Source organism: Malaclemys terrapin, chromosome 23 (genome assembly GCF_027887155.1).
Source record: "Malaclemys terrapin pileata isolate rMalTer1 chromosome 23, rMalTer1.hap1, whole genome shotgun sequence".
Classification (NCBI taxonomy): Eukaryota; Metazoa; Chordata; order Testudines; family Emydidae; genus Malaclemys; species Malaclemys terrapin.
Genome location: NC_071527.1, coordinates 17392424 through 17418069, shown reverse-complemented (window position 1 = coordinate 17418069; position 25646 = coordinate 17392424). Strand labels below are relative to the sequence as shown.

The 25646-nt window shown below is 53.9% G+C and overlaps 1 protein-coding gene across 1 annotated transcript in view; it reads left to right on the top strand.

Moving 5' to 3' along the window:
- CACNA1A (calcium voltage-gated channel subunit alpha1 A) overlaps window positions 1-25646 on the top strand; it is a 173760-nt gene that overhangs the window by 46811 nt on the left and 101303 nt on the right. The window contains exons 3-4 of the mRNA XM_054013050.1: window positions 11704-11809; window positions 14261-14400. Of these exons, the coding sequence (XP_053869025.1) occupies window positions 11704-11809; window positions 14261-14400 (246 nt within the window). The remainder of the gene's footprint in view (window positions 1-11703; window positions 11810-14260; window positions 14401-25646) is intronic.

Sequence of the window (25646 nt, the reverse complement as noted above, 5' to 3'; positions counted from 1 at the left end):
TCTCGGCTTTGTCCTGACACAGAAGGAAAACAATTTCTGAAACCTCGCAATTTTCTGTGAAAGGGAATTCCTGTGTTCTGGCCAGCCCTATTCCGAAGTCACGTAGGTGCTTTTGTAAATGTTACTCTGTAACTTCTTTGGAATAGGGATTGTCTCATGCTGTGTCTCTCAGAGTGTGACACTGTGATGGGGCTTGACACATCCCGTAGGTAGACAATAAATAATGTGCAAGATTGGAATTGGTGAGAACTGCTCACACTCACAGTCCAAATCCTTCACAATGCAGTAGGGTTTCTCACATCCTGTCTCAAACGTCAGTGTTCTACATGGCTGTTAAACAGCTGCCGTGTCTCAACCCTGAGGTGGCCGAGTGGTCCCTGTGTGAGCACTCGGGGATCCAAGGTGCTAGAGAAACAGAAGATGTTGTCTTAGCTTTTAAATAGGTAGCTATAGCCACCTTGCTCGGGGTCAGGGGTTATAAACATAACGGACCTGGCCCGTGCAAGGCTAACTCCCCTTGAAGCCAACACCAATGCTGGGCTGGCATTTTTACATATGACACAATCGGGAGGCCTAATTGCCCTCTGATTTACACTGGTATAAATCAGAAGAATCCCACTGAAGCCAGTGGAGTAACATGGGGTAAAACTGGGCATGAGAGGAGAATCAGGGTGACAGTCCAGCTGGTGTAGAATTGCTCCTGCTGGTATATTTGCTAGTGGTTGGTTGAATATTTCAGCCCTGATCTGTGTTTTTAGTAAAAGGATCATTACCCTGGCTGGCATATTCATCTTGCTCTCAAACAATCCCTCTGTATTGAGCTTCCAAGACAAGAGAGCTGGGGCGGTGACTTCTTACAGGAGCAGAACAAAAGAACCCCTCTCCCTAGACACCAGAGGTGCAGATAGCCTCCCTCTTTCTCTGTCTTGTTTGTGGGGTGTGTGTGGGTGTGTGTCGCTCTCTCGCTAACTGACGTGAAGGTGCTGTGCACAAATGACCCACCTGGCCTGTGTCCACATGCCACATCTATGGGTGAATCAACTTCCCTGTAATAGCCATGAATAATGAATCCTTTGCACTTTTGTGGTGCCTTCCTTCTGCGGAGCTGTAGCCCATTGACCTCAAAACAGCCCTGTTTCCACAAAGAGCAGCTGATCCTCCCCCCCTCACCTGAGCCCAGTCCCCTACACTTTCTTCTCTCTTCCCGTGATCTCACTGGGATCAGCTGAAGCGGTGGAGCTAGTGCTTTAAACTGGAGTCAGTTGTGTGTGTGTGTGTGGGGGGGGCTGTTCTCACGGAGGGGTCCCCACTTTTGCAGTTAGTTTGAATTTACTCCCTCCTCCCCCTGCCCGGTAGCGCTGTTCCCCATGAGTTGAGTGGCAGGGCGGGTAGTGAATAGGCTACTGTGTGTAGAGTTGGTTAGTTTGGACAGTGGCCCCCACTTTTAACCACCTTGTCTTGCTGTTTCGGTAGGAGAGTTTGTTTGTAGCCCCAGAGCTCCCAGCTGGGCACATTTTAGGGAATCAGAATAAATGCAAAATAAATAAATAAACATGGTTCTGGCTCGAACCTCTTGCTACCCCCTCCAGCAGCCCTAGCAGATGTGGTGAGAGTGTAGGCTAGTGGTTAGAGCTGGGGCTGGGGTGTCAGGATCCCTGGTTTCTATTTCTGGTTCTAGGAGAAGGCTTGGCCTAGTGATTGGGGCAAGAGGGGATTGGAAATGGCGGGTTTCTCCCCACCTCAGAGGGGAATGGGGGGTCTAATGCAGAAACTGGGAGCCAGGATTCCTGGGTTCTGTTCCTGGCTTGTCAGTCTATCCTTGTGCAGTAATTTTAGGCTCTAAATGATAGAGTCCGTTAAGGTAGGAGAGAAGGGAGTGCCTCTTCGAGGTGTTTCAATTCATATTTTTTCTTAACATTTCAGTGACAAGCCTGATCCAAAGTCCACTGAAGTCAACGGAATGACTCACTTTGGCTTCAGCTGACTTAGGTCACAACATTTCTTTCGTTCTGAACTCAATCCCCAGCCGCCTAGCACTAGTGCAGGAGAGCCAGAGACTGAACCCCACTGAAGACACACACAGTGAAACTCGCCGCCCTGAGCAGAGAGACTCGCAGTGCAGTGATAACGAAATGGGCTTGTGCAGATTCTCCTGACGCTAGCAGCCTAGCAGGGTGTGAGCCGCACAGAGAAAGAGGTTTTATTTGTGAGTACGTGACTTTTCTCTTGAGAGGTTCTCTTTAGTTTAATCTGAGTAGGAGATGCTGTGATACACACACAAAAACCCAAGCCCAAACCAGCATACCCTGGCATGACAAAGGCCCATTTGTTCTGTGTGTGATCAGGGGTGAAGAATGAACAGCCCCTCAGGACCAGTGGTCTGGGGCACCATTTCCCTCCTTTATTCTCTTTTCAAGAGGCCATCAGGTTTATGTGTTTCCGCATGGGGTGCTTTTCACAAAAGGGGAAAAGGCTGGCAGTCAGAAGAGAGACAGTGCAGAGGCAGGGGAGGGGGTGGCTCTCTTTGGGTAGCTTGGAATCTCGGTTGCAAAGAACACGGGAGGGCATCTCTGATCCTTTGGGGTTCAGGAGAAGGGTGTCAACCCCATGTGCCCAGGGAATAATAGATGTTCAGGAGGAAAAGCTGTGTGGTGATCCCGAGTTAACTTAGAGGGAAAAGGGAGCAGAAATTGGCTTTAATTGTAGCCATGGGTTGTGTGGCACAACTCGATCTTGTCTTGCACTAGGATGGGGGAGTGGGGTGGAGGGGCTGTCTCTGCCCCTCCCCCTGACTCACGTGGGGAGGGATTGGCTCTTGTCACTGCCTGTGCCCAGCACCAGTGGTAGGATAAGTGGGGGGGAAGCTAACTCTGACATAGTGTCAGGCTAGTCTTCTCTCACTGTCCCTGATCCATATGTCTCCTCGGCTCTCTATTGCAGACACATTCCCTGGGATCTAGGGCCAGCTTTTATTCCCGAGGTCGCTTAACATGAGCCAGACCTGTCTAGCTAGCTATGTGATGCCCATCCCCGTGGTATCTGGGCCCCGTCCCATTGTACAGCAGCAGGCCCGTGTACCTTGGTGGCTCTGCCCCCGCCCCCTCCATATGTTGCCCCCTGTAGGAAAACAAGGCCAGGAATCTCCTGCCGTTGGCCCCTGACCTGCAGGGGCCCAGATGACGCGGTTGGTTTCCTCTTTGCGCGGCAGAGGTGTGTGCCCTCTGGTTAATCCCAGCAGCGGCCTCTCTGTAACTCTCCCCGGGGTCCCGCTGTAAACGAGGATCTTTGATCTCGGCTGGGTTCCTCCTAGTTAAATATTTCATCACGAAGGAATCCAGGCTGTGATACTGCGGCTTGTTTGATAGTGAAATTAATGAGAGGGAGACAGTTGTAGGCATCACACGTGATCCGGCAGGGGCTTTTCCTCTGCTGCCAGCAGCCATAGGGTGAGCCTTCTTCCTCTTTCCACTACTTCCCTCTCTCCTCCTTCCGCTGTCTCCTCCTCTTGCTTTCTATCCCTCTCTTCCATCTGTTTCCAGTCTTTCTCCTCCTCCCCCCATTCCCTCTTTCAGTTATGTGCTCCCTCTCTCCCTTCTTTTTTCTTTCTTCTATCTTCTCTCTCTCCTGCCTCTTTCTCTTCTCCAGCCCTTGCCCCTATGCTCTCATTTTCTCCCCCCCTCCCTCCACACTTTTAGGCTGCTTTCGGGAATCTGATGATTCTCCTACTAGAGCCAGCAGCAGCCAAGTTTTGCTCAGCATCGTCCTCTGCAGTCCATACGTCCCGATAAAAGCCACCCACGTGGGTTGAGCCAGCCAGGCCTGACCATTTCCTCACTCCTCCAGTGGGCAGATTTTTCCCTCGGTCATTCCCTGATTAAATCTCTACCTGACCCCACTCCACTTGGAGCCTCAGGACAGCCTCGGAGAAGCTAATAGGCAATACAACAGCAGTCTTGCCGGCCTTGTGAACACCCAGAGTTGGGAATTAAGCCAACAGGTGGAGGCTGCTGCCTCATCCCACGTGGTTTGCAACCTAAGCAGCGTTGTGTCTACACGGTATGTGGATGGGAAACCTCCAAGGTAAACTCAAGTGCTGATGGGTTTTCTCTCTCATTAAGGCCTGGTGCTGGGATTGCTTTGTGACTGTTACAAAGCTGCCATGTCCCATTTCAGAGGTGGCTGTCTCTCAGTGCTGGGCAGGTGATCTCTGTGCAGTATTGCTGTGCACAGGAGCTGCATCCCAGAAGTGGGTGCACGCCAGTGCTGGGTGAACTGCTACATAGGAACAGATCCCCCAGTGGTATAAATCAGTATAGCTCCATTGACTTCAAAAAAGCTCTGCTGATTTACCCCATCTGGGGATAGGGCCATAATCTGGAAAGTGCTCTGAGAAGCAAGATGTTATATAACTGTAAATTAATATCATTTATTTATTCATCTGAAGAAAGTGACCTAGCCATGGTGCAGAGATGTTGTATGGTAACTTAATTATAGCATCTGTAAGGCCATAAACATAGCGAGTGGAATTAAGAGGCACAGGCAAGAAAGGAAAGAGATTTTTTTCAGCTGTGATTTGCAGTTGGATGAAGAGCTGGTGAGACATGGGTGCGGGGTGATGCTGAGAGCAGGAGCTGCAGAGGGGAAGGCTCTTGCCCTGAGATTGGATGGACTGAGGTGAGGCCAGTGCTAGATAACTGGAGGAAGCGCGGAGGGGAGTAGAGGGAGATGGAGGCAGTGGGAGCTGTGGAAGAGAAGGCATGGGGGAAACTGGGTGGAGAAACAGGATAGAGGCTGGGAAGTGAGGGGAGGGTGAGGGTATGTCTCACGAGAGTTAGCCTGGCCAGAGTTAGTCTGAGTCTGCCCAAGGTAACCTAGCCTGTGAGTGGTGTTATTGGAGGACGGAGGTGCTGTGGTACCCTGGGGAAGGCAGGCTGAGGAGCGGGGGCTAGGGGCATTTGCTTGATAAGCAGCCTGGGATGAGTTATCTGTCATCACAATGGCACCAAAATAATTGCTGAGCACACTGGTTAAAAAAGCCTTCTGCCCGAAATGTACAATTGCAGGAATGCCTTGGCTGGAGTGCACGTTCCAGGTTCTCCGCTCCTAGAGCTCATGTGCTGAACGCTGTGTGATCGGACCTGGCTGCTTCTCTCCCGCCTCTTAGCTGGAGGAGGTTTGGAATCAGCTTCGACGAGCTCAGAAACTGCAGTGCCAGAGAAAAGCAACAGAAATTGTCTTGCCAATTAAAAGTGTGTGTGTGTGCTGTGTGAGGGGGGAGCACAGAGCCAAAGAACGAGGGCTTAGTGCTACTCAGACCAGCTGCCATGGCGGTCCTCGCAGACGGGCTGCCCTCGCGAGCTCAGCTGCCCCTATACCACAGGAGGATAAGCAGGAAACAAACCCGCCACCCCATCCCAAAGCGCCAGGGTTTGGGGTGGCCCTTTCTGCCCCAAATCAGAACCGCCACTTCCAAGGCAGCTAAGCTGTGCCCCTTCTCCATGGACACTTCCCCTGCAGCAGCGGTGAAAGGGAGTGTGACAGGGACGTGCTTTCCCTCTTCGGGAGCCCCCTTTAACGCATCTGTCTGTCTGTCTATCTATGTGTCTATCCATCTGTCCTCCAGCTCTATCCTTCCCCATTTCCTCCCACTCCCTCCCTTGCTCGATAAGAACCTTTCAGTGGAGTAGTGGCAGCACACCTGCACAGCCCCTGGCTGTGACGTTAATAGACTTCTTCTCTGGGGGATGTATTCGGTGCAAACCTGGACTCACTTCCCTTCCTTCACCCGCCTTATTCACTCAGCACCATCCAGGAAGCCTCTGACTAGCCCTGGATCACTCCGCTTGTTCCCCAGCTGATCACAGACCTTGTATTTTCCATTCCTGTATGAGGCCTAATAATGAGGCCACTTTCCTCCCCAGAGTGTACTGCTGAAGAAGGAGGCCTGGTTAATCGGAGCCTGGAAATTCCCCTCCACCTGCAGGAAGGCAGTGGGTTCCAGTGGTGAGAGCAGGGGGATGGGAGGCAGGACCCCTGGGCTCAATTCCTGGCTCTGGGAGGGGAGTGTGCGCTGGTGGTGAGAGCAGGGGGATTGGGAGGGAGGACTTCTGGCACTCGGCTGGTCTAGTGATTAGAGGTGTGGAACTGGGAGCTGGGGCTTTGTTCTTAGTTATGCTTTGTGTGAACGTGGGGGTGAATTTCTTTCCTTCTCTGTAGAATGGGGATAATGACGCTGACCCACATGGCGGGGGGCAGCGATGCTGATGTTAGTAACTCACTCTGAGATCCGCAGATCAGCTGTGGGGGATGTTTGAATCCTAAACAGCACAGAGCAGCTGATCGGCCTTGCTGTGCTTTGGAGGTGGCTCTGGCTTTGAGCGCCAAAGCCTCCCCAGCGAGCACGAGGAAGGAGATGGTCACGGGGCCAGTCTCGGTCCCACTTCCGGAGGCCTGGAGTGCAGGTCACGGAGCTGCTACACATTTGGCACCAGCGGCCAGTTCCAGCTCCTCTCCAGAAGCCTGAGTACCAGCCAGTGCTTGTGCAGGAACTTGAGTTCTTGCCAAATTATTGCCGTGGGGGTTGAAACATACATTTCAGCAGGATCTGAGCAGAGAGGAGAGGACGTGGTGCTAGCGCTGCACATTTCAGCCCCAGCCACTGACTGGGGTGGGTGAGGAGGAGAGTGGGAGGGACCCAGAGCCCTAGGAACAACAGAATCCTAGGAGGGTTGGGAGTAAATGTAGCTAGCCATTCACTTGTCTTCTCGTCTCGTCTCGTTTTGGAGACCCACGCTCTTTTGGGGCCCAACCCAACCCTGTTGCCAGTGCTTAACTCAACACCAGGGATGAGGTTGACCCAATATCTCGGGGGCAGGGTAACATTCTCAAATGCAGAAAGACAGACCCAATGCCTCCTCTCCCTCCTGCTTCTCTGCCCCCTCTCCCTCCTGCACTCTCCTGAGAGACTTCCTGGTTCAGGACAGCTCAGCAGAGGAGGAGGAAGACATCACAGCTTCAACCTTGCCCGAACTGATGTTACTTTCACCCCTGAGATCTCTGGTTCCCAGGGGAACTTCGGAGGAAGGTTGGGGATTTCTGAGACCTGGGATCGGTGGGTTAAGTTACTGGTTCCCTGTCATCCCATCTCCTTGGCCCTGTCAGAATCCGATCAAAACCTTGGAAGAGTGACAAATATCTGTAATTGCAGAGAGCTCCAAGGGGTCACTGTAGCCCTGATCAGGCCACGGGCACTTTTATCAGTTCGGCGACCCCTCTCATCCCCACAGACCTGGGGAGCAGCGCGAAACCATCAGCAGTGCTGGTCACTGAAGACCTGGGTAAGAACTGTGGCTGGGGTTGTTTGAAGCTAGACTCTATAGGGTGGTGCTGTCCTATTGATTAAACTCCTGGGACAGCTGCCAGTTGCCTCTAGGATTAAATCAATACCGTTTGCAAAAGTAAAAGCTTCTTGGTGGAGACATAAAATATTTGAGTTTATTTTTTAATGATAAAACTTACAGACGAACCTTCGCTGAGACAACGCTCTCTGCTGCGTGCCAAGAGGATGGGGGAACAAGGTGGGGAGGGGGGTGCCCAAAGCAGTCATCCATGGAACCCCAAAAGGCCTCACAGAGTTAATTATCCTGACGGTGGAGCGGAAGAACAGCTGGGGAAGAGAGGAATTCAGAGTCACAAGTGGGGGAGGGGTGGGAGTTTCCAGCAGTGATTTTCAATGAGGTGGAGGTAGAATGATACGTTGGGGGGGGGGGGAGCTGTTGGCTCTAGTGCTCATGGTGCAGGAGAGACCTGCGGAGATACAAAATTTGTATCCGCATCTGATCCGTGACCTGCAAACATGCTCTGTGGATATGAAGAGGCTAGCGGCAGATTTGCAGGGCTCTAGAGATGGGTTGGCAGGACAGGGAGGAGGCCGGTGCTAGGTGAGTGGAGAGTGATGGGAAAGGAGGAGAGAGATGCTGTTCCAAATGGCTGGAGCTGCGGAGAAGAAGGTCCCTGCACCAGCAGTGGGGAGTTTGGCTGGAAGGATCCAGCAAAAGGCGGGTACCCGAAGAGGAGGGTGGAGAGACTCAAGGTCAGGTGGACGGAGTAAGACCATCGTTTGTGGACTACGACCTTGGTGCTGAAATGACCTGGGACCTGAGGAGCTTTAGAAGGGCTGTGTGCTCGGCTGACGCAGTGCGTGGGGCTGGAGGGCTGGGGTTCAGGGAGAGCAGGGAGCTCACTCCCGTGCTTGGGGTGGTGGCAATGAGCACTGGGGGAGCAAGGACCCCATGAGACACTGTGCAGTTAGCCAAGCCGTGGAGCAATCTGCAGCCCTCAGCAGTAGGGCTGGCCACTCTGGGACCAGGCTGTGGCTCTCTGACCTGGGAGGCGAAGCCAGGGATGAAGCTCTGGTTTTCTCCTGACGTCGTAAATTTCGCCCTCGGAATTAAGACCTTCAGGGCATGTCTACACTGCAATTAGCCCCCCGCAGCTGGCCCATTTCAGCTGACTCGGGCTCAGGGGCTGTTTAGTTGCGGTGCAGACGTTCGGGCTCGGGCTGAAGCCCAGGCTCTAGGACCCGGCAAGGTGGGAGGCTGGCCTGAAAACACATCCAGAGCAAAGCCAAACTCCCTAGCAGGGTCACGGCCAAGCCAAGCAGAGCGGCTCAGTGAGGAGCTAGCCCTGGTGCTGAAACACACTCCTGCGCCGGGGAGCTGCCCTCGTTGAATGCTGTTACACTGCAGTTTCTCGGGCCTCTCTGCCTGTGGGAACGTTGGCTGCTTGCTCGGTGTTTGCTGTTACAGTTTGGTTTGTGTGTAACATCTCAGCTCTATATTGTCACACCAGAAGGAAGTGATTTTCCCAAGTCAGGATAACAGCAAGGAGTCCTGGTTCCAAGTTCCCTGCTCTAACCACGAGAGCCCACTTCGCTCCCAGCTGGGAATGCAGCCCGGGAGTCTTCGCTTCCAGATCCCTGCTCTCACCACTAGGCAAGTGCTTCTCGACTTCTTATATACAATGGCCCTGTGTTTCAAGAGACAAAGATTTCAGGACTCTCCCCCCAGCCTCTCTCCAAGCCCAAAGGAAAGGGAGGATGGTCCTGACCCCTCTGAACCTATTAGCAACCTCCTGGCTGAAAACCCTAGACCTTGCTGCTGTCTTAACAAGCTGCTTGCTGTGCTTGTCAGCTGTTCTGCTCCTCCTGTCTGCTAGTTAATGTGTCAAACACAATTCAGCGGCTTCATACAGCAGTTTCATTTCTTTTCAAGGATAAGCTGCTTTGATTTTGTTCAAAAATAGTAAAAATAGAAAAGGAACTTTGTGTGAGTGAGTGAGTGAGAAGACCTGTTCCCCTCACCCATGGGGTGCAACTGAATCTGTTTTTTAAAATGTATGTGTTTGATGTCTGCATTAGACAGACATTTTAAAAAACATTTTGTAAGGGTGGCTAGAAATAACCCCCGGAGCCATCAGAGCCGCTACGTGCGGCCTGTGGCACAGGCATGTGGATTGGTGTTGTCGCGTGATTAGAATAGGGAGGGTTCTGTTCCCAGCGTTAGGAGAGGAGGAGCACATGGGGGCTGACCAAAAGAATCCCTCTTGGAAATGCTGCTAGAGAGGGAAAACTTATGAGACTTAACAACAGAGAGGACTTGCAAAGCGCGACCTGGGATAGTTTGCGTCCTAAGTGACGTCTAATGGGGCACAGGAAGGATTCATTTTGGGGGAGTGGGATCTAGCGGGTAGGGGGTGGGGAGGGGACTGGGAGTCAGGACTCCTGGGTTCTACCGCTGGATCTGGAAGGGAGTTGATTCTCATGGTTAGAGCAGAGGAGACTGGGACTCAGGAGTCTGGGGTTCTTGTCCTGGTTCTGCCGCTTAGGCAGATCACATCCCTCTCTGTGCCTCAGTTCCCTCATCTGTACAATGGTGATAATAACACCAGCCCACCTCTGGCAGGGTTTAGTTAATTCCTAGCTGAGTAAGGTGCATTACTAGACCATTGTGGGATTAACGTTGGCTGTTATTAGCGTTCTTCGCACATACCGATCCCCCACCACCCACCCTCAGAAGCGTACTCACTTCCCCCAAGACACGGGCCTGATCTTACTTATCCCTCTCCATTGGCCAGTGCAAACCAAGCAATCCATCTCCCTTTGCCCACGAGCTCCTCTGAACCCCTCCCTGGATGGAAGGGCGTCCCTCTGCATCATAGACGTTGAGGGGAGTGGGGTGGGGAGACTGAAGAGGAGAAGAAATCTGGTGGCACAATGGAGTGACTAACCCATTCTGGGAAGGAGCGTGGCGTGGGGGTGGGGGGAACAGAGCTCAGGGTATTTGTTTAATGCAAAAGATTTAACTGATCCCCAGAACTGGATGGCTCTGTCTTTCACCTTCCTTCTCCCTCCCTCCGTCTCTCTTGCCCTGCATGTTCCTAGCCCTCTCTCCTCCAACTTCTCCGGTATCGGATCTGCTCCCACAGGCCACTGATTCAGGCCTCTTTCCCCCACAAACCAATCGATGAACAGGAAGGGCCTGCAGCAAGCTCCGATTCTCAGCAGCTGACAGCGCTAGTGCTGGGGGAAGGAGCCCACGGAAGTCCAAGCTTCCAGGCCCCCCCCCCCCCCGGCCACGAACTGGGCCAGCCCCAGCTGCTCAGCATATTCCAACAGCTCCGCTGCTCCGGGGTACCCCGGGGACTGACAGCCAGCCCCAGCACTGGCAGTGGGGGCTGACTGCCCCCAGCCGCCCGCTGCACAGAGGCCCCGGGGACCGCTGCTCTGGCGGTCCCAGAGCCAGCTGCCAAGGCTGCTCCAGTAGCGGCCAGTGTGTCTGGCTCCTGGACTGCCCCAGCCGCTGCCCGAGGGGCTGGTCCTGGGGTCCGCCCCAGCAGCTGCAGAACTCCTGGAGGTCCCGGAAAGTCACAGAATCCGTAACCTCTGTGACAGACTCGTAGCCTTACCCATCATGTCTGAAAAGTACTTACTCCTGTCTGGTTTGGCAGCTGAGGCATTATGGGATAGCTGCCTGGATTGTCCCGGAATGCACTGGTTGTAGGCATGGCTGTGCAATAGGGAAGGTGCGGTTGTGCCTCAGGAATAGGACTCTGGTGGTGTTAGCTGAATACAACAAAACTTGGTTGCACCAAACACAGTTGAACTGCATAATGGTTTATTAACAGGATCAGATGTTCTCAACTCTGGTGCTTTGCTCTCGCATGCACAAAGTTAAACTGACCAACAGCAGAGCTGGGCTCGCCTCCCCCTCCCAGGCTGTCAGCGGGGAGTGGGGCAGTTCTCCCCCTGCCGCACAGAGTGGGGGATCATCCGTCAGGGGTAAGCAGGCGGATCCTTGGGATTAGGACCCTGTGGAGGGGTCTGAGAGGGCTCAACACAGCAGCGAGCTGTCTGTGGGGGAGGGTTCCTGGGGTTGAATGGAACAGCGAGGTAGGCTAGGGAGAGATCTGAAGGCTGGGTGGATCGGGGCCCTGGAGACTCCATCTGCCCCTGCAGCTGATTCCGGGAATTGGGGAGACATGGGTATTTCTGACTGCAGACACCCTTGGACAGACACAATCCTGCACAGACAGCAGCGCCCTTGAGAGAGTGGGACTCCAGTTGTCAAGGCATAGGGCCCTCCTTGCTCCCAGCACGCACAGGGGGCCAACCCAAGAGCTGAGTTTTCCTTGACTCTGGTGCACTCCTTTTGAATACATGATTTTAGCTACTATCATAGCGAACTGCATTGTTCTTGCTCTGGAGCAGCACCTGCCTGATGAAGACAAGACCCCGATGTCAGAACGACTGGTGAGTGTGGGCGTCTCTCTCTTTCTTAGCTGGATTTACCTAAGTTCTCCAATACTTAGTGTGGTGGGTTCCCCCCGGGGTGCTACCTGGAACTGGAGTACCACCGAGCGCCCTGGCCCACCAGCCTGGGCTCCCTTTTACACTGCACTGCTGGGACAAGCTGCAAAGCCCTCCAGCCTGCACTTTCACCAGCCTACGTACAGGTGGGGACACACCCGGCTGCAGTTACATGCAGGCTCTCTGACCAGCCCCTGCGTAGGAAAGCTACAGCTAAGGCAACTCCCAGCTCCCCAGGCGCGCACCTCCTCTGGAGTATAATCCCAAAATGATACCATCTTGTGCTGCACAGGGAACTGTACAGCGTAAGCTCATAAAATTCACCCCCTCCCTCAATGTGGAGTGGAATATGCAACAGCCTTTGCCCTTGAGTTATGATTCCCATACACGTCACTCCAATTCACTAGTTTAGATAGAGCAAAAACAAGTTTATTAACTACAAAAGATAGATGTTAAGTGATTATAAGGGATTACCTAGCAAATAAACAAAAAACCGCGAACTAAGCTTACTATACTAGATAGATTGGATACGAATTAGCAGATTCTCACCCTAAGAAATGGTACCAGCAGGCTGCAGATTCTTACGGGGCAAGCTGCACTTGCTTTACAGGTTGGAATCCCCAGGTGTTTCATTCACAGGCTAGAAATCCCTTTAGCCTGGGTCCAGCGCTTCCCCCCGTTCAGCCCTTGTTTCTCGGGTGTTTCCAGGAGTTTTCCTGTGCGGGGAGTGAAGAACACCTGATGATGTCGCTCCCTGCCTTATATAGCTTTTGCATATGGCAGGAACCCTTTGTTTCAAAGCTTGGGTCCCAGCCCAGTCTATGGAAAAACACTGACATCCCAAGATGGAGTCCAGCACCATGTGGCCTGGTCACATGTCCTTGTAGAGTCATAGCAACCATTACTCCCAGGCTGTGTGGAGTGTTCTCTGGAAGGCTCATCCCCTGGTGGGAGATCAGCTTCTCCTGAGGCCGGGGTTCTCAAATGGGGGGTCGCGAGGTTATTACATGGGGGGTCATGAGATGTCAGCCCCCACCCTAAGCCCCGCTTTGCTTCCAGCATTTATAATGGTGTTAAATATATTAAAAAGTGTTTTCAATTTGTAACGAGGGTCACACTTAGAGGCTTGCTGCGTGAAAGCGGTCACCAGGACAAAAGTTTGAGAACCACTGTCCTAAGGCCTGTTGTTTTTTCCTAATGGCCCATTGCCCTGAATAGGCCCTTTCCCACCCACTATCTAGACTGACAGCATCTTCTCCAGTGGGCGTTCCCCAGGTGTAACGACATTAGAAATACAGATACATAGTCAATAGTCATAACTGCAGATACAAAAATGATACATGCAGACACATAAGATAGTCATGTTCAGCAAACCATACATTTTCCAATGACACCTCACATGATGTATCTTGCATACAATACTTCATAATCATATAACAACATCCCTGTGAAGAATATGGGGTGCAGTGTCACACTTAGGTCTTATGTCTATTGGGAAATTGACCAGAATAACTCCCCATCTGGACACTTTTAGTCTGGAGTGTATTTGTCCACACGTGGTTATTCCTGTATAGCTATTGCATTTTAAATTCACACCCTATGTTATTCTGGGGTAGCTTCCCCGTGCAGCTGCGCCCTTAGACCGCTGCACCAGAGGGGACTGCCTTTACAGCCCCCTTTCTAGCTGTCCTTTTTATGTCCTGTTTTCTGCCCTTGTGCTGGGAGCTGGGACAATGCCATATGCCTCCCTCACAATTGCTTCAGTTCCCTTCTCCCACCGGACCCGGGCTGTGTTATCTCTGAAGCAGCTTGTCCTAGATTCCTCCCTACTCAGGCCATGAAAATCGGAGCCAGCCTGGAATGCCTGGGAAGTGACAGCCGTCTCCATTCCACGGGATTTGGGACTTCTAGGAATCTTGGGGGGGTATTTTTGGTAATCTGTCTGTGTATCTCCATTCACCTCTCTCTCTCTCTCTTTGTACCCCAGACCACGTAGAGCTGGAACAAAACTGTTTTCTTGGAATTATTGTCATATCCATTCTGACATTCACACCACCCCTTCAGTCAGAACCTCTTCTCTATGGGAAGAGAGTGTAGTCCAGTAGTCAGCACACAGAGAACCAGGGACTTCTGGGCTCTGTTCCCGCTCTGGGAAGAGAATGTGATCTAGTGGTTAGAGCAGGATTCTGAGAACCAGGACTCCTCTGTTTCCTCCCTGCCACTTCACCATGGTGTGGCCTGAGGCAAGTCCCTTCCCCTCTCTGTGCTTCAGTTTCCCCACATCTCACAGTGGCTTGTGAGGTTTCATGAGTGGCCCTCAAGTGCTTTGAGACCCTGCAGAAGCCCCATGGCTTGTTACTGTTTTCATTGTCTGCATTTCCCTCTCTCTCCCAGGATGACACGGAACCATATTTCATCGGAATCTTTTGTTTTGAGGCTGGAATTAAAATCATCGCCTTAGGGTTTGCTTTCCACAAAGGCTCCTATCTGAGGAATGGGTGGAATGTGATGGACTTTGTGGTGGTTCTTACAGGGTGAGTAGCTGTTTTTTATCCTCTCCATCTCTGTGTTGGTCACCTGCAGACCAGGGTACAAACAATGATGTATTTTCTTGAACCGGGAGGCGGTAGCATGGCCTAGTGGTTGTCTGGTGGCTAAAGCCATCCGTCCAGGAGTCAGGACACCTGGGTTCAATTCCCAGGTAAGGGGGAAGTGGTGTCTAGTAATTAGAGTTGCTGACAGGTGGTTGGGACTCCTGTGTTCTGTTCTCATCTCTGCCTCTGTCCATACGGCCTTGGGCAGATCTGTGCATCTCGCTTTCCCAAAGCGGTTGTGAGGGTTAATGTGCGGATGGGGTTTTAAGCTGGGGAGTGGGACAGAAGGGCTCACTGGCATTATTCAAGCCTGGGGCTTTGTGCAATGGGCAGAGCTGGCCTGGCAGCATTTTCACTCTAGGCAGGTCCCCAGTGCTTCGTATCCCTGCTGCTTTGGAAGTTCTAGGGCTGTGGAACAATGGCCTCTCTCTGCTAGTGCTGAGACGTCACTGCCGCTGGGGTGGCTGGAGCTAAAGAGCTTTCATTCAGCATAGATCCCTGCTCCTAATGAGTGCCGGGACCACCTTGCAGCAGGCCTCTGCAGATTAACTTCCCCGTGGCTTCCTGCTTCTGTCCCTCTGTCCCTGCCCCTCCGCGGGGACTGTGGAATTGAAGGCTGATGCCTGTTGGAGTTGGTTCTTCATCTTTGAGCCTGTCGCACTGGTTCACTTGCCTAGTATTTCTCTGGGTTTATCTGCTGGGCAGCTCTCGTGTTCGGATAACTCCTGGAGAAATAACGTTGTGTTTCCATTGTGTTGCCTTGTGTCATTTTCACTCTCGAGTGCCGCAGGATGGTTGCCTGCTGGGAATGGTTTCTTCTCTCCAGTCTTGAATATACAAAGTTTCGTGGTGAAGCAGAATACGACAATATTGCCTACTGGTCAGAGCAGCAGCCTGGGGAGCCATGACTCTTGGGTTCTGTTCGAATCAGGACTCCTGGGTTTTTTCCCAGCAGTGGGAGGATAGATCTAGTAGTTCAATCAGGGTGGGGGTTGGGAGTCAAGACTCCTGGGTCCTGTCTTGCCACCGACGTGCTGTAGGAACTGGGGACATGCTGCTTCTCTATCTGTGCTTGCCTTTTCTCTTACCTACTTTGTGTCATGGGAGGACATGTTTCGAAAGCACCTGCAGACACTTGACAGTTGTGATCTTTCTAATATTTGTGGCGTGGTTTCCTTCTACACATTTCAGCCGGTGTCGCTCCAATACTGGTGTGCGTAGGGTTGTTCTTTGCACAGTTTTGACTGTGCGCCCAGGGCGTCTCTGGTGATGGTCACCTGGGCAATGTTTGCATTAACACTTTGAGTGCCCTGCTGCGTCTGGCCTTTTGTTGTTACCGTGTGTTTTTGGCACATGATCTGTTCCTTGGCTGTTTGTGTTACTTTGGGGGACACCGCAGTTGCTTTCCAGGCAGCAGGTGTCACTTCCTTTATTACTTTATACCCTGGCTGTTGTCCAGGGAATATCTTTTTAAGCTATAAGTTGAGGTCACAAAGCAAGGGACTTAACTTGCACAGGAAGCATGAGGTCCCTTAGCATGGGGCCTGCTGCCGAGATACAAAGGGGTTTGTGGAGGGAAATCAGTTATTAGGAGTTGGATGGCTCAGGGCATCTCGAATGGGCTGTCGCGCCTTCCCTCGAGATTGCCGGTTGAAATCCAGCCCTGGTGGGGAGGGGTGAAACGGTCGCATGACATGATTTTGAGGAGGTTCCGTCCAAATCCCAGTGGGCAGGTGCTGCTGGCACTGACACTGGCCTCCTCAACAGAAAAGCCATGGAATGAATGGGTCACAGAGACCCCTCTCCCCTGCAAGGCAGGACCCATGAACAGTCAGTGTCCTGGACCTCTCCCTAGCCACAGAATTCACCCAAGGGTCCCACTGCCTCCAGCCATTGCACTTGGAATCACGCCGGGTCTCCCCCTTACCTGGGACACCTGGTGCTTAGTTGCTCCAGCAACAGGGCCAACCCAAGTCCCAAGCTAAAGAGTTATCATTGGTATGGACCTTATTTGTGCAGCTGCCTGGGATGTCGCTTGCTTCTGTGCTGTGCCTGGGGTTATAGGCCTGTGCTGTGGGCGTGTTATCCTTTCGCCATCCCCTGCAATTGTCCATACTGCGTATCTCCCTGGGGACGCATCCCGGTTGTGATGTTTTGTCCCTCACAAAGCAGCGAGGGGTAAGAGAAGACACAGAGGGCCAGGTCTTCACCTAGTGTACACCACTATGTCTCCATTGAAGTCAGTGGTGTGATGACAGTTTACATCAGCTGGGGATCTGGCCCCAAATCTGTTTGGTGAAAGAGTCCTTAGGAGCCTGCGCTGGCCTGCAGACCCTGTCTACACTAGGCATTGCAACAAGATGTTGCTTGAAAAGCTTTGCTCTTCCAATGCCTTGCGTCCACACACGACACCTGGTCCAGATGTTGTATGGTTGCAGTGGTTGGGGGCAGCGCGTGGGGTGGGGGCTGTTCCGCGTAGGCCCTGCTGATCTGATGTTGTCAGCAATGTTTCTTCTCAGCATGGACAGGAAGCCTCCAGTTCTGCGGCTGCTACAGATCATACAGTCCCCGATGCCCCCTTCCACAGCACGGTGTGGAAATAACCGGAAGGCTTTGAATCCCAGCCCCGGGCTGGGCACGGAGGTGTTTCAGGAGTCGCAGAAGACAGTGGCATGACTGTGGTACTGGGGACGGGGGGCACTACACTTAGACACGTCATTCTGTCCTAAGCAGTGTTGCTGGGCGAGGGCTGAACGAGGCCAAGGACTGGGTGTGGAAATTGGCCTGGGGAAAAAGGCAACCAGGTCTGAAGAAACTCACCACCCACTGACAGGCAGGGAGACACGTCAGATAAACGACTGGCTCCGTCTGAGTCACCCAGCTGTGGGACAAATGCTCCTGGGACTGGGAGATCAGTCACCCGCTCCAGCACTGAGCGGAAGGGCTACCCAAGCCCTCTGGCTGGGCAGTGTCGGACAGCCGGGGCTGGGGGAGAGGGGAAGCTAAGGGCAGTCAACACCCCTCCTAACGGGAGATTAGTCTGTGTCGCCACCGAGAAGATCAAGGGTGCGGAGTCCCAAGCAGTTGTACCGTCTGCCCCTCCTTATCTCTCCTGGGGTCCCGCTCATCCCCTCTCCTTGCTCCCCTCTTCCACTCGTTCCTGGCCTGTTGCACCAGCGCCCGGCCCCTTGTGTAGTCGTTTACACCCATGCAAAGGGCAGGGCAAACTCTGCTGGCCTGATCAGCCACGTTTCACACCTGTGTGCAAATGGCTGCACCGCGTCCTTTGTCTGTCTCACTTCCGTCCTCCCCCCGCCCCGCTGCCACTCTCTGCTCAGCGGCTGATCACTTATTAAACCAGCGGCTGTTGGAGAGCATCTGCATTGAAAAGGGAGTGAGTCCCTAGCTGCCGCCCCTGCTTCCGTTTCCACCATCGCTTCTCGTCTAAACACTGGGGGCAGCGTCTGGACTGAGGAGGTCGGACACAGGGTTGTGTCTCTGTCCAGGCGTCATTAATGACCACATGGGAGCAGGGTCATTATGTGTCATGCTGAAAGACAGCACGGCCAACAGCACAGTGCCCCCTTCTGCCCTGCTGGGGCGTTGAGGTCAGCACTGGCTCCAAGGGGAGAGCGCCCCCTACTGAGTCACCCATCCCACTCCCTGCAGCACCCTGGGGTCCTCCGTGGGGCATTCACTGTGCCCCTAGTGTTCCTTTGAAGGGGGTGCTTGGAAAGTGAGCTGGGCTCTGAGAGCCGCCAGGCACATGCAGACCCTGCTGGAGAGGAACCGAATCCCCCCGGGGTGGGGCACTCACTGATTGTAACAAGCTGCGGAAAGCAGCCGCCGCCGCCTCTGCCTCTCCTTCCCTGGTCCCCCGGGCAATGATGGCTGCTCTAGGTGTGGTGGCTGCCTAAACACACTAGCTCCTGCAGGATGGGAAGACGGATTTCCGGGGTCCCCTTGGACACGAGGCTGTGGGGAGAGGGGCTGCTCTGGCCCTCCCGTTTCCCAGCCTTCCTCGGAGCTGCAGGGAGGGATCCAGCCCACTCCCGAGAGAGGCTCCGATTAGTGCTGCTGCAGTTTTGCTATTCTAATGGCTTCTTCCTCACCAGCGCGGTGGGGCGGGGGCGGGGGGGGGAGCTGCAGGGGAGACTGGCAGGCAGGCCGTGGAAATCTCAATAGAAGAGAGCTAGCTGCTCTGACTGAGGGTCCTGGGGGCTGGAGACGCAGTCCTCAGCCCCAGGGAGTCGGAGACCCTGGGCTGTGAAGGGTTTGGTGTGGCAGAAGAAGGGAGCACATGGGATGGCTCCCAAATCCGAGCTTTCCTTGAGTCTGGGGATCAAATTGCTGGGGAAGAGCCAATCCTCCAAACCCCTATTGGGGTGTCTCACGCTCCTTTGTGTGGCTTCAGCTATAAAAGCTCAAACCCACTAAGGAGTGTCAGAGCGCAGCAACTCGTCCGAGTAAAGCGTGAGACCCAGAGCCCACGGCACAGACTGGGGAGTCCGCCTGTGCATGGGGCCAGCAGAGTCAGGCTACAGTGGGCCAACTGGGGGGCACAATTCCCAGTGCCATGGGTTCCCCACTGCACATTCCCTGCCCCCCATCCATCCCCAATGGAGCAACTCTGGGGACTGTTAGCAAGAGGTAATCTCAGGTGTTGTGACTGAACCATGGGAGCCCCTATCTAGGCCTGGTGTGAAATGTCAGGAGTTGCCATGATTTGCTGGGGTGTGTGTGTGTGCAGATGTATCTGTGCATTATATGTGGGAGCATACGTGTGCATGGTCCATGTGTATACACATGTACATGTATGTTAGTGAGGCAGTTTGATGTACGTGTATGTACACATAGTATTATTTATACAGCCCAGTCGATGCTGGCCCTGATGGCTCCCCACCCCAAGGAGTGTACAGTCTAAACATACATACGTGGTACATGTTTGTGCATGAGGTGCATTCATGCACATGTACTCACAAACATGTAAGGTAGTCTGTTGCTCTACACGCGTGTGCATATCCATGGTGTGCTTGCACATGCATTGTGTGTGCCCAGTCGGTGGACGTGCATAGTGAATGTATGTGCACACGTGTGATGTTCTGCCATGCGTGTGTGAGCGAGTGTGCTGTGTATCACCCTCCTACACCTCCTGCCCTGATCTCAGCAGCGAACGCTGCACCCCCTCTTAGCGGGAGCTTTCAGCCAGCTCAGATCGGTCAGCATTCTGCCCCTGCCCCGGCCTCCCCTCCTGCAGTCCCGGGGCAGAGCAGGGAAAGCAGGGCCACTCACGAAATCTCTGCCTCTCTCCCCGTCCTCCTCGGCAGAGCTGAGCTCATTAGTATGCCAGGCAGCTCGGGCCCTGATTAGGGAGTCTCCCTGTACTAGTACCTTATAGGTGCTTTCCAGACGTGCCCGGCATGCCGAGGGAGGCATCTGTGCCTGAATGAAAGAAAGCAGAGAGGCGTGGGAAGGAGGGAGCCAGGAGGATGCAGGGAGGCTCTGGCAGTGGAAGGAGTTATTGATCTTTTGCTTTGTCACTGGGGTCCTTGCCTGCCTTGATTCCAGCGGTTACGTGGGCAGCCGGGGGTGCTCAGGCCACAGTTGGCATTTTTAGGACCAGTTTTGGCAGCAGAAGCGCAGGTCTCGGCAGTGTGGGTGCCAGTGAGTGCATCTGCATGTGCATGTTTGTGCAGGTGTGTGCACATGTATATGCGCGCATCTGTCTTTGTGGGCCTAAATGAACTCGTATCAGCTCCAGCGCGGGATCTGGGCAGCGTTGGAGGCGGCTCAGGGGAGACCTCTCCTCAATGTGCAGCTGCGATCAGACAATCAAGCCAGATGTTTGGATGTCTGAGGAACAGGGGAGAGGAGGGTGCGGAGGGGATGTCTACACTGCACTCACAGGGTGTGTACACTAGCTAGCTTGGATACCGGAGCAGAGAAGCTGTGGCTTTAGCTTTAGCATGGGCTGTAGAGCATGCCCCGGATACTGGGTAATTCCTTGTGCAGCTAGTCCATGCTGAAACTCATGCTGTGACGATGCCACTCCTCCACTCCCGGAGTTAGCTTGGCTACCTCTCCACGGGCTGCCATCACACACCCCAAGTGCAGCGTAGACATAGCCGGACAATATTCGAATATCTTTCTATAAATCAATGGCCTGGCCTCATCTGGAGTCTGTGTGCTGGCCTTGTCAGCCCCATCTCCAGCAAGACAGTGCAGAATTACAGGGGTTCAGAGAAGACTGATTGGAAGCCTGGAAAAACTCCCATATGGAGAGAGATTGAAAAGTGTGGGATTGTTGCCTTAGAAACGAGGCTCATAAGAGGGGACGTGATAAACCTCTGTACAATAGTGACTGGTCATCCCTGTCTCAGAACACAAGAAAAAGGGGACAGTCAATTACATTCAAATGAACAAATTCAACACTGATTAAAGGAACTAGGTGTAGCTAGTCTGTGGAACTCACTGCCACATGATGTCGTTGAGACCGATAATTTAGCAAGATTCAGAGAAGGATTGGATGTTTATATGGAACCAGGGTCTTAACAGTTAATGCTAACAAAAATGGAAGAAGAGCTTGAAGACCTCTTGCTTCAGGGCTGAAGCTGATCTCTGGCTATTAGAGACCAGAGTGAGACCTATGTGGGGTGCAGGTTGTCCCAGGCCTGCCTACTGTGGGGTTCTTACATCTGCCTCTGCAGCATCTGCTACAGGCCACTGATGGGGACAGGAGACTGGGCTAGATGGAACTTAGGTCTGATCTAGTCTGGCAGCTCCTGGATTCCTATCTTGTCTCTGTGTGCATATGTGTATGACTGCTATATCACTATGCTTATTTATTTGGTGTATTACGGTAGTGCCTAGGAGCCCCCATTGTGGGCCAGGACTGCGTTGTGTTAGGCCCTGTACATTGTTTATTAGGTGTGTTACAGTAGCTCTTAGGAGCCCCAATCACGGGCCAGGACTCCATCGTTCTGGGCGCTGTACAAATCCAGAAGAAAAAGATGGTCCCTGCTGGAAAGAACTCCCAATGTAAGCGTGTTTATGTAGCCTCGTGTGTGTGGGTCTTTGTGTTCTGAACATGTGTAATCTACACTGGTGAGAGTGGGCAGTGTGTGTGAGCGTGAGAGAGAGAGAACCCTTCCTTCAGGGCATGTGTGTGTTTTCATTGACTAAACTGTATGTAGTGCGTGGCCAGGGTATGTGTGTAGGGAGTGTATTGGAAATGGTTGTGCAGGGAGGGTTTGTGTGTACTGGGTATAAGGAGTGGGGGAGCATGGAGGGACTGCATGTGTGGTATGTGTGCATGCATACGTGTGGAGAGCATGAGTGTGTGAGGAGTGTGCCTGTGTGCAGCGTGTGTCCATGCATGTGTGTATATGTGAGGAGAGCTCGTGTGGCTAAGGAGCATGTGTGTGTGTGTTTGGCAGAGGGGCAGAGCTGTGCCTGTCTTTGATCCCTGGTATCATCAGTTCCTCTGAGAGTCGGGGAAGTCCCCTCCCGGGAAACGCTCTCAGTGAGACGTTAATTACCGCCTCGGCCTTTGCTCCATTGTCCTACGTTCCCAGGGCTCTGCGGATGGGGAGCAAGTGCTGTTTAATGCTGTCACAATATTTTATTGCAAAGCAGCCTACTCACTTTCCCCGAACTTGTGTTTCTCCTGCCTCGGTGCTCAGGCCTGCTCCAGGGCTGAGACCCAGTGCACGCTCTCTCTGGCTCTGGCATTCCTGGGGCCCTCTGCTCTCTGCTGCCCCAGACCAGACCCTGCCCCATCAAGTTCATTATCCTGCCCTCAGCAGTGGCCAATACCTCATGCTTCGGAGGAAAGCAACCACTTCTTTTCCAGCGCAGTGGGGCAGGGTGGAGTCCTTCCTGCCCCTGTGGTGATCAACCCAGGCCGTGTGCCATCAGAGTTGATTACCCTGATCTTCCCTGCAGAGCCAAAGTTATCCATGGCCACAGAGTTGAATGGTCCTTTAATAGTTCACTCTCAGTACCTGACCTGAGGACATCTGTCTATCTGTTGCCATGTGTACCCACTTCTCTCTTTCCATATACCCCACGCTATCTGTCTGTCCCCTTCCCCTTCTCGCTTGGGTGTCCCGGGGCTGGCTACCTGCCGTTGGAAAAAGAGTTTCCTTTGATTGGGTCTGTGCTCTAAAGTCACCAATGGGTGGAGCAGCCACCTCTCCCCTTGGGCCCCAGGTAGTGAGAATGACTCTGGGTCCCCATCAGCACGTGTCTCTCTTCCCTTGACGGGGTGACCGCTTTCCATGTGTGCAGGCCCCCGCAGGCAGATCCTGGCTCCTGACTCCAGCCCTTGGCTCGGTGAGGTGCAGCCTGGCTAGCGTCAGGGTGTGATGCTGGTGGTACTGCTTCCGCAGCAGCTGTGAGCCTGTCACTCCTCGTGCCTGTGGAAGCTCTAAGCCCTAATGCTGGGGCCGAGCTAGGATGCTCTGCTTTGGCTCACAAGGGCGAGGTCTGTGTCTTTCCGCCCCGCCAGCATTGTAGGCGAGCTGCTGCTGGGTCCCAGGCTAGTCTGTCCAGCTAACCCCTATCCCCCGCTCGCTGACACTGAGGAATTAACATTCCCATGGGAAAGTCATCATAACTGATGGGGAAACTGAGGCATAGAGTGACTTGCTCACTGTCTGTGGCAGAGCCGGGAAATCGAACCCCTGCTTGTCTGAGTCCCAGCCCAGCGCCTTAGCCACAAGCCCATCCCTCCTCCTCAGCACCGAGGCTCTTTGGACTCTGAGTTCGATTCTTTTCCAGACCGAGCCGTCCAAGGGCCCCTGTTGTGTTTCGCCCTAAATCCTTATCTGCTGGCACAGCCCGTTCCCACGGCTGCTGCTTCCTGAGGGGTTGCCGGGAGGCGTGCGTCCGGCATCCTAACCCTGCATTGTCCAGCTCCCAGAGCCCTCGCCCCCTCTGCTCACCAGAGCCTTTGATTAGGCCCTGTCTAGATGCTCGAAATGTCAGCCCGGCCTGATCAAAGCTGAACAGAAACCCAGCTCTGGATTCTGCTGATGAATCAAAAGGCTGCTGCATCTAACGACTCGGCAGGGTAGTGCCTCTTAAAGGGACCTTGCAGAAAGGCGCCGTGACCTTTCTCCCTCTCTCCACATTTCCCCTTTCTGTCTTCTCTCTTGCTGTTTCGCACCCCTCTTTTCTCATTGTGATCGCTCGCTCCCCCTTTCCCAGACACACTCTTTTTGTTTTTCATGCATCTCTCTTCTCTCTCTCTCTCTCTCTCTCTCTCTCTATCTGTTGCAGTGTCTCATATCTTGGCTTCAGTAAACGGCTTCATTCACGTAAGGCCCAGATTTGTCTCTGGGCTGCTGCAGTCTAGCCTGGGACCAATGGGAGCTGGCCCTGTGTCTCCCTGTTCTGGCGCTGTTGGGGCTGGTTCAGAGCTGTGTGGGCCTTGCCGCAGCCAGGAAATAGCCAAGGCAGAGGCAGGCACCAGCGTCACCGCCTCCTGTCCCTGATCCACCCCGATCTGCACCCTGCGCTTGGTGGTGGTGCTGGGGACCTTATGGCAAAGGGGGATCAGGCCCTGTCGTCTCTCTCTCTGTGCCCAATTCTGCATAGGGTACAGCAGGCTGGTCGTGCCATCGCCTGAGGCTCTGCGAGATCCTGTAGCCACCGCAGGCTGTAGGACTCCTGCCCTGCCCGCAGTGTCTGCCCTAGTTCCTCTGCCTGTCTCAGGCTGTGGCTCTCACTTTCTGTCTCTTTGCGTCTCCGGCTGCCCGTCTGATCGTGTCACTTCCATTCGTCTCTGCTGCTTCCCCCGTTCTGGGTCCCCGAGCGGCGCGCACCAGACCCTCCCCACCCCACAATTACTTTGATCGCCACTTGCTCAGAGCTCTGGATGGCAAGGACCAAGGGGGCAGTCAGGACTGGGGGGCACAGGGAGCAATGAATGTGGAGCAGGTGTGCCCTAGGGATGTGCAGAAAGTACCAGGTGGGGAGGAGGAGTGGGCCAAGTGGGGTTTGAGGATGATGTAGAGTCCTAATCGGGGGGGGATGGGGCAGGGATTGGGACAGGGACCCCACCAGAGTGCCTCTCCCCTGCTTGGGTAGCCTTCACAGAGGCTAAGAACTCCCCCATAGCAGGGTGTCTCCAGGACACGGCTGGAGCACACTGACAGGGTTAGGGTAAGGGTTAATGGCGGGATATCTGTCTGCCCAGATGGGAGGCGGATATAATAGGCCAGGCCCTGGCCCCGCCCATGCTGTGCCCTCTCCCCCAAGCTCCCTCCAGGACCCTCTGCCCTGAGCTAGGGGTGGGTGTGAGCAGAGCAGGGACCTGCCCCAGACCCGGCTGTGCCCATCACTCCAGGTGGCTCCGGGTACCTGCTAACGCCTAGGGGGAGAGATCGTCCACAGGCGTGGGAGGACGCTCTGTGCTGCCGTGGGGTTAAGAGGTGAAAGGAAGGGTCACAAAGGCAGTGCCTCTGGGAAATGTACAACAAGTCTGATGGCTGGATCGATGGATTGATCTATCTATCCAGCCAGCTCCATACACACCCCTCTGTCTGTCTCTGTCTCAGCCCTGCGGTGGAGGGACCCTCCCCTCCCCCTCGGATGGTAGAGGAAGCTCCGTCTCTATGGCCTGTCTGCTGTCTCTGTTAAAGCTGCTGGCAAGGGGGCTGGTTTGCACCAGTGATGCTGGGAGGGTTTGTGACATGGACATCTGGGCTGAGACCCGCCCCCTCCCGAACTCCTGGCACACGGGGCTTGCGGACAAAGCGCTGGGAAATGACTGTACGGATGATTGTCAGAGTCCGCTCCGGCTGCAGGAGTGAGAGAGTTCAAGGCCAGAAGGAACCATCAGCTCCCCTAGCGTGACCTCCTGTCTATCACAGGTCACCCCCAGCGCCCGCACACCAAGCCCAGCAACTGGGATTAGATGAAAGGATCCCGGCTCTCAGGAGACTAAGCTGTTGTGTGCCACAGGCAGAGAACTGGAGGCACCGAGATGCTGCCAGTGCCCGAGACTCAGCAATGGCAGGAAATTGATCTAGTGAGATCTACTCAGTGCCTGCACCGTGCATCGGCCCAGGGGGTGGGGGGCCGTGGTGTATGTGGGAGGACAGGCGAGTACGAGGGGTGAGAGGCTGTGCTAATGGGATGGCTTTGGGGGAGGCTCTCTGATGGACTCCCCAATCTCGCTG